The sequence below is a fragment of the Tachysurus fulvidraco genome, chromosome 9 (assembly GCF_022655615.1).
Source record: "Tachysurus fulvidraco isolate hzauxx_2018 chromosome 9, HZAU_PFXX_2.0, whole genome shotgun sequence".
Taxonomy (NCBI): Eukaryota; Metazoa; Chordata; class Actinopteri; order Siluriformes; family Bagridae; genus Tachysurus; species Tachysurus fulvidraco.
This window is the reverse complement of record NC_062526.1, coordinates 16,059,002-16,068,063: the sequence shown is the minus strand read 5'-3', so window position 1 is coordinate 16,068,063 and position 9,062 is coordinate 16,059,002. Positions and strand designations below refer to the sequence as shown.

General features: G+C 38.2%; 1 protein-coding gene across 1 annotated transcript in view; it reads right to left on the bottom strand.

Moving 5' to 3' along the window:
- Positions 1–313: 313 nt before the first annotated feature.
- Positions 314–9,062, bottom strand: part of sfrp1a (secreted frizzled-related protein 1a) — a 10,368-nt gene continuing 1,619 nt past the window's right edge. The window contains exons 3-4 of the mRNA XM_047819003.1: positions 7,131–7,211; positions 314–1,649 (exon numbers count right to left, since the gene is read on the bottom strand). Of these exons, the coding sequence (XP_047674959.1) occupies positions 1,324–1,649; positions 7,131–7,211 (407 nt within the window). The 3' untranslated portion in view covers positions 314–1,323. The remainder of the gene's footprint in view (positions 1,650–7,130; positions 7,212–9,062) is intronic.

The window sequence follows — 9,062 nt, the reverse complement described above, 5'->3', positions numbered from 1 at the left end:
TGGAAAATAATGTGAGCTCTTTAGCTAATTCTCTAATTCAGCATTAGCTGTTTGATAAAGGCTAATGTTGACAATCTACCTGCTAGCTTCCTAGATAAACTTAATCATTTAGACATTTAGTTTAAAATGTAACTTTTACATTTAGTTTTAAAGGTCATCATACTAGTCCTACAGTGTTAGCTAAATGAAAGATAATCTTCCCAGAGTGTTTACTCAGGCTTTGCAGGTGCCTTGAAAATACATACCATTGAAATAGTGTCATTGAAATAACATTTATTCATTAGCAAGCAATAAGGTGCAAAGTGTATCAGGATGTGTTTGTGTCACAGTTTTTATTCTATATTTGTGTTAGAATTTTATGTACAAAATGATTGGCAAAAGATAATTTTACAAAAGACACAAATGAAAATTGTACTAATAGTGCTACACTGAGTTAAAAAAAGAGAGTCATTTGATATCTATATTGTGCATTTTTTTTAAACCACTAGGCGAGAAGCATTTTGTAATATGATGTTGTATGAATTGCAATTTTAAAAATACACAAAACGTAGCCCCAAAACAATAGCAAAACAAACAAGACCAGAATCTTGTGGATCTAAAAGGAATTAAAAATATAATAGTGTATAGTTGTTGTTTACAAAGCTTGCTTTTTGCCCTTGGTTAAGTATTAAAATAGTATGTGGTCTCTTTTTGCATGAAAGTGTGAACCAGGACATCTACTACTATTTACCAATCACAGCATAACGAATACAAAAGCAGCTTGATTATCTTTTGATTGATTACTGAATACAGGTTATGTTGTGGATTATGTCACAAAGTGTATGATAATGAGTGTACGATTGAAAAAAAAATAATAATAGCAAGACAACTATGCCTGAAAATGTGAGACATACCGTTCAACATATGTGATAACATTCAAGGCTCAAATTCTTGTGTGCAGGGTTCACAGTTTAAAATATAAGTATCTTTTCAAATGATCCAAGAAGGGTGGTCCTAATAAGCTAGATGTTTACAGATTCAAAAAAGTAATGATACATTCATGAGAAATTCTGTTCATTCTGGAACATATTCTGGACTGACATGGCTATATACATTAGTAATGATTCGTACTTTGCTGGATAGTGTACCATTGTAAAATCACTCCAATTAGTGTCCTTTTTCTTAAACAGCACAAACAAAAAACCTACAGACAAAAGTGTTGGTCTGAAAAATACATAGAAATATATAATATAGGCTGTATATAAACAAAAGGGAGCTTTTCAGGTTGCTCATATGTGCAAGTTCATTCAAAAGTAGGATGGAAATGTTATTTTGGCTGCTGGATTACTTGAAGACTTTTTCGTAAGCAGGGCACTTGTGGCTTTGCAGTTTCTTCAAGGTCTTTTTGAACTCCTTGTTGGATTTGTCCCACTTGTGGATGGCGGTGATGAGGAACTGCCTGTCTGTCTTGCGGCCCATAATGAGGTAGGCGCTGCTCAGGTTGTCCAGCTGTGAGCAGGGACAGTCTGCACCATTCTTCAGATACAATGTGAGGGACTTCAGGTCTTTCTTTTTAAGGGATCCCGATTTCACAATCTTTCTCTTCTTTTGCAGGATCACCTTGCGGTCCAAATTCTCCCGTTTCACCTCCTTGATTTTGGTCTTAATGGCTGGAGGAAAGAGCACATAAATGAAGCGGAGTCAATTTTATGAAATCCTATATGCTTGGAACAGACATTTTGATTGACAGGCAAGAGCCTCAAGCTAAAAAAAAATTCACTTTTAAAATAGAAAGAGTTTAGAAAAGCTGGCTATGCTATAGAGAGGACAAATCTGGCATCACGCCAAACTCACTCACCTCATGAGCCATTTTTCAGAGAACCTTCCATACTTAAAAGGCAACATAGGAAAGCCTGGACAGCTAGGTAAGCTTACCATGTTTTCTTAAAATATATACAGTTCAGCAAAACATTTTGGGAAGCAGAAAGTCACTGAACTCCCTTGGGGTGTATGCCGAGCTCAGAAAGGCTAAACAGTAACAGGAGTTGGGTTGTATGAGGGTTACACAGAAATTTAGTCAGAGCCAGACCACAAAGGGAGGGGACAATCTGGAGGACAGGATAGGGAGGGGGTCAGCAAGGGAGGTTGTAATCAATACCAAGGTACTCTTGTTGTCCCAGAGCACTTCATAATGACTCAGATATCACTGTCTCAGGCTCTGTCAAATTTAAGAGTCTTCATCAGAATAAAGTCTTGGCCATGTAAATCAATATGCCTATTTTGCCCTCTGCTTTCCCAGGGGGCAAGAAGGTCACAAATTGCAACTCTGTCTGCCTTGTGATCATCCAGATGAAACTTGATCTGTAACTCAATGAAATTCTTGTTCCATGTATTATAAGCATATTTAACGTAGACAATAATCTGTTTTTCAAGCCTTTCTTACTAAACAGGAGGAGTAGCATTTTTTTTTTAAATCAGAGTTGTTCATTAAATAAATATGGCCAATATGTCTACATTAGCATTGCTAATCATATATTTGTTATGCAACTTAAAGTCCCACGCTTGCATTTAAGAACAACTTTTGATGACTCGACTATCCCTTTTTAAACTGTCTTATCTGAAGAGGTAAGAACAAGTGCACTGATATTCTGGGAAAACTCTGCTGCTTGGAAACCTTGTATTAATCCACTAATCTTATAATTTGCTTAACCTTTTGCCACTCCTAAGTCATTTCTGAGGGTGGTCTTGCTTGTTGCTGTAAGTAGATTTCAGGTAAATTCACTTTGCTTTAATGTAATTCCTCAAACGTGAATTATGACTTTATGTCTGACACTTCTGTGAACCTCTGGAGGTATTTATCCCAATTAAACACCCTGCATGCATACCCATAAAAAGCTTTCCATGGAAAAACATATGAACTATGACTTACTGCTAATTAGCTGATCAGTCTCCATCAACCGTCAGCAAGCAGACCACACTGAAACTAAATCCTTCCTGTGTGGTGCTGAATATTAGTGGCTAGAAAAATATTAATGAAACAAACTACACACAGGTAAAGGAACCTGAGCTCAAGAATGAACCAGGCACTGTAGAGCTGTGAGATGGAAACAGTAGTTCCTGCTCCAGCATAACATTTTATATTTGAGTTTGTCATTGAATAGTGGGTGGTGAAAGTGTTGCTTTACATTACAAAGTTTTATTTTATTATTTCAGAAAGGTAACTTCAACTGCTTCAGAAGCTCATAGCAAATTAACACTGCAGAGAAACATGGTCCAGTGTTCAGGAATTAACTCTGCACATGGAAAGGATTAAGGACTTGATCTGCAGTCTTAGCTCCATAAACAGGCTTTCTGACAGGGCTTAACGTTTAATGAAATAAAAGCATTGGTCAGGCTTCAGAGTTCTCAAGTCAGGAAAGTCCACCTTTCTGGGCTTTCAATACAGCTCGAACTCTTGGTTGAACTCTTTATGCACCCTGTGGCATTTGTAACTCTAATCCGCATAGTCGCAGTGCACTTAGCTGCAAAGCCACAATTTAAATACCGCCTTGACTGTGCTTATACCCATAATACCAAAACTGTTCCTGACCAATGATTCTAATACAACACAGTTAACAGAGTTCATGCACAACAAGTGCAATGCACTTGTTATGAATAAAGACTCTTACAATTCTATTAATTCAAATGTTTCAGAAAAGAACGTGCTCCAGATTGACAAATACAATGTTCATAGTAATCAAAAGGGTGTTATCCCAGGCACGTATGTATTGTATGTATGGACAGGTTGATGGCTAATTTCGCTGGTACCGGTGACCACTGCTGCTTAGGACAAAACTGTGCACACTGGCACACTGTTGGCAGGGACTTGTTCTATACTCTGACTTGTTCTACACTATACTAATATTGATGAGCTTGGACAGATGCAGTTGGCAACTTTTCCAGAATCAGGAGTGACCATGTTGAGCAAAATGAAAAATGCGTTATATTACTCTATATTACCAATACAAGACATAGTCATCTCACATTTTAACACTTTCTGCGATTTTGTCAAGGGTGCAAACACAATGCTTTATCATTAGACACATCACCATACAGGTTAAATAATCTAGATGAAATATATTGGATACATAAGCTTGCCTGTCACAGGGAATGACTGGGAAGAACACTGGCGTTTTGACCTCCAAGTTGAACTCATTTTAAATTGACAAACTGAACATACATAATTTCCCTAAACTAAGTCTTATTTATACCTAGATTTGACATTACAGATTATTAAAAAGCAATGTAGGGCTCTAATCTCTATCCAAACATTGTTTGTCACCCCAAATAAGTACACAATCTTTGATAGCTCTCATAAATATACCCTGTTTAACAGCTGGCGACCTCTAGATTTATAGCACATAATTTATAATGTAAACAAGGAAAGCAGAACCCAAACACTGATAAGTAGCAGAGAATGTTTTGAATGAAGAATGATTTAGGTCTTGTATGTTTCCAAAGTCATCCTTCTGAAATATTTAGCCCACCTGACTAATATTTGGATGGATTGGGAGATTGTGGTTAGATGAATGAGGCCTGTAAGATTAAGAACTGAACACTACAAGTAGGGTCTGGAAAACTTTAAGAAGTGGAATCTTGGTGGGTCTTCAAGAGCAGGACAACCCTGTATTGTACCCATAAATGTTTCCAGAGATTTAGCTTTTAAGCTCTGTCTCTGTTCCCTGACTTGGCATTCTGTACTGTCGCGAGACAAGAGGCAGACTTGCAGACGGATCAGATAGTGTCATAAACCCAGCAGGGGACGTCTGGGATGAAAACAGTCCCAAACACAACTTCCTTCACAGTCTCAAAAGCATAAATGTGTGTGGAATTCAAAGCGCATGGCCAAGCCGTACAATTTTACTGTTCTAAAAGTGAACATGTGCCATTGACCGCAGAAGGATCGGCCAACAGAAGTGTGAGAAGAGAAGTTCTCAGTTGAAGGCCATGAGGTTTGGTTTGGAAGAGGGTTCATAAAAGCCAGTCCTGGACATGAACAGCATTCCCCATAAAACCATTGCTGTTTATTAGCTAAGTGGTTAGTGAGTGAGTCTGGCCAGTTTGTCAAGAACAAACATTCTAAGAAGGGCTGTTGGAATTTTGTTATCTCCCATGCTATTTAAAATGTTTGCTCGTTACAACTTGCTTGAAGCATTGCATAGGGAAATTTCTGAACAACAATAGTGACATTTCACAGCCTTCGAAATCTAGTAATAAACACGCGATTGCTGAACTAAGTGAATCCATGGCCAACCCCATACTAGATAAGACTGTTATCACCAATGTAAAGTCAGGTCTAGTGGGTTGGTGCAAGGCATGCAACTTTTCAGCCTATTTACCAAAAAGATTTTAATGCAAACCAGGTGACTGTTCAGTGATGACAATTCATCATGAATGAGAAACCTGATGAACCACTCTCGTTTCTCACTCTGACAATAGCTAGCTTTAAAGCTCAACTCAGAGGTCACAAAGGGGGTTGCCAGTGGGCTTGGTTTACACAAAGCTGTCCAGAGGAAAGATGGAAGCTTACCAATGATGGCTTAGCCCCTTCGAATCCCTGTCTGAATGAGCTTTTATGGTTTTCTAAGAGGCAAACCGAAACCAGCATTTGTTTTCCTCTTGGGAGGAGAGCAGGAAGTGCTTGGTGCAGCACCCTCCTTTTGTTGAGGCAACTCCTGCTGGGACTGTCCCTGATGACAGGCGTAATGGGCTATTTGTAATGGTCAGTAGCCATCCCTCAGAATGAGTATATTTACTCAAAATTGATACAAATATCAAAACCAGAAGGACAAGCATTGTTGAATGTGACCCTGGAAAACCGGAATGAAATAGTGGCCCAAGAGTAAGCATGTGAGAGTTTCTTCCAATTTTCTGCTTTTCATAGAAACTTGGAAGGCTGGAACAAATGTCAATGCAGAAGAAATGGATGTCTAAACCTTAACACACATTAGAAAATCCTTGGCAGCAAAAAGAGTATAAAAAACAAAGTGACAAATATAGAGCGAAAGATGAGATTTGAAGCGGTGAGGATTACAAGAATTGATGAAAAACTTAAGCTAAATCTTATACTATATTTGGTTTGGTGTGCTATTCATCTGCATCATTCTTAGGAAACTGTACCACTGCACTACATTTATTTGCTGGAACAATATCAACCTAAATCTGATTTGACCCCTGCATAGGGGTCAGCTCTGGTGCTGTTGTCACGTCCACTGGACCAGACAGGAAAACAAACATCCTGATTTACAGCTCTGAGCACTGGCCAAATAAAGAGTTTAGACCTGTGTGAATTACCTCAATTCATTAGTCACAGAGTAGTGGTCTCTAAAAAGGTCATCCAAACTGTGACATGGATTTACAAGGGTTAGAAAGAGCCTGCAGCTGTTATTTTAAGCACCGAAGACAGCATTATTGTTCAATTGTAAAACATGAGCGTGCTTCAGCAATCCTGAGAAATAGTGTCAGAAAGGGCCGATGCAAGGACATGTGATATATTAGTATATTTGTCCCTAGGAAGTAATGAAATTAATTAATATAACAATCAATATCCTGAAACGTTATTTGGGAAATGTGTGAATGTGTGACTACTTATGTAAATGTTACCAAGTTTAACCAAATGCATGTATCTTTTTTGCCAACATGACTACTAACTAAACCTGGGCAAGAGTGTGAAAGTCTGTGTTGTCCAATGACGGAAAAGAAGGAAAAAAGTTTATTCAGTTACTCAGTGACTAAACATGCACATGTCAGGATGTTGGTCAACCCTCCAAGGTAATTATATTAAATTGTATTATATTCACACAAATTGCACAATTACAGAGATTGAGAAAACGACAACGAAAATAGTTCTACAATCAACTTTCTCAGTTCTGTATATCAAACCTAAGTGGATGGTGATGCAGGAAACAATTCATGTGCATTTGTGGATTGAGGTACCTCCACTTTCCGCTTACCACTATGAACATGATTTGGGAACACACACTGCACGGAAAATGTTTTAGCACTGTGTCCAACAGGAATGTAAGGTTTTTAGTTGTCTGGAAAGTGCCATCTCAGTTTTCACCGCAAAATATGTTCGTGTGTGAGAGAGAGGAGTGTTTCAGAGCACTTACCAAACTCGCTGGCACACATGTGCTCCAGAATAGCATCGGTTTTCATTTCATTGTCGCATGGTGGGCAGACTGGCGAGTAACCTAAGACAGAGAGCAAGGCACAATGTCAGGGCCAATATGCTGCACAGAGATACCCAATCAGCATTGTGGGCCATGGTAATAGAAACCAAATGTTTTTCCCCTTCGTTTCCTTAAGCAACTCATTTACGTCCTCCCAAGTGTTTGGAAAGTTTGTGTATGAGCGTAAACAGCAGGGACAAACTTTACAGTCTTGGGATTGAAGGGAAATGTTAAGGAAATTCAGCCTGTCATTTTGCTTGTAATCCACTTGTCAAATCACAGTAAATTCACTGTTAATGCAGTTTTTACCTTGCAACAGCCCCCTCTTTTCACCCTATGTATTTAAATTCCAAACCAAGGGTGAATTTTAAAGACAAAAATCCTGCTAATCCTGCTTTCCTCCCCAATTCCTCCATTCTATCTCTGTGTTATGCTAATTAGCTGGAGACCACATCATTTACACATGTATGTCAACAGCTGTTCTTCGGTTTACTGTGAAAAGAGCACGGGGTTTGAGACGAGACCCTAAAGACCCTAGGCCAACTGTAATTATTAGCAACATTAAGCTGAAGGGGCCCCCTGAGGTCACGGAAAGGGGAAAAAATAAGACTCCTTATTTCCTTATCTTCTAAAGATTACAGCTCCTTATCTGCATAGACTCTGTTAAGATTTCAATCATTCTTTGATTAGCATCAGTTATGTTTGTTGTGCTACTCTGTGTGGTCATTTCTCTTATTAGGAGCAGTTACTTTTGGCAAATTTTGGTAATGTGAAAATCACATCACTGTAAACAAAAACATTTCATATCTTTTATATAAATTAGCACTAATAATCTAGAGAGCACAAAAAAATCTTCACTGCTGGCATTTTTTCCCTCCAAGAATCCATTCCTATTGGCCACTTGACTATATTTTCAATAGCTTTCCAATTCGAACATGCCGAACATTTCTGTATCTAGTCTTTCTCTTGCCAAGAGCATGTGTTTTCATTTTTTTTATGTTTTCTATTTATTCTACAGCGCCATGAATTACACAGACTGGCTGGAGATCTCAGATAATTCCTGGAGCCCCGAAGCATGCACGGCTTCCATGAATGTCAAGTTATTTATTTATTTATTTATTTATCTATCTGGTTTCCATACTGTTCTGTGTACCATAACAATCAGAAGTTACACACTCACACACACACACACACACACACACACACACACACACATATATATATATGTGTGTGTGTGTGTGTGTGTGTGTGTGTGTGTGTGTGTGTGTATGTTAATGATATATATAGATTATTCAGTACTGTAGTTTCTGAACATAAAAGGTGTATCACTCTACTCCTTTTTGTGTTAGAATTTGTTTCAGCTTGTTTTTAGTCCTCCTCCTTCTTGATGAATGTTTGGAAATACCCACAAAATTTTATGAGACGGTTACATCAGCTGCTTGTACTTTCCACTGTTCTCTAATGCTCCCTGAACTTTGAATTTCCATAGAACCCCTGCCTACCTTCCAGCAAACTAAAACATATAAGCATGAAGATGGCATTCTGGGATCGACTTTCCTTCCGAACACTTGCACAACTTATTTTTTAAATGTTTACCAATCATGGAAGTTGATATATGTACTGTAAGAGAAAAGCAGCTATCTCAGCCCCGCCTCATCCCTATGCATCATTGAGAGATTGTTGCATTATCTTAGAAAAAAATTGATGCTACTGGCAGCTCTGTGTCACAATGAAGCTTAACTAAATGAAGCTCTGCATCTCTTGAAAAAAAAAAGCACTCTTCAAACAAACAATGGGAAACTATTTCTAACAAAGTAATTAGTATAACCACATGCAGCAGTAGCAAAATATAGGGGGGAAAGAATGCACATA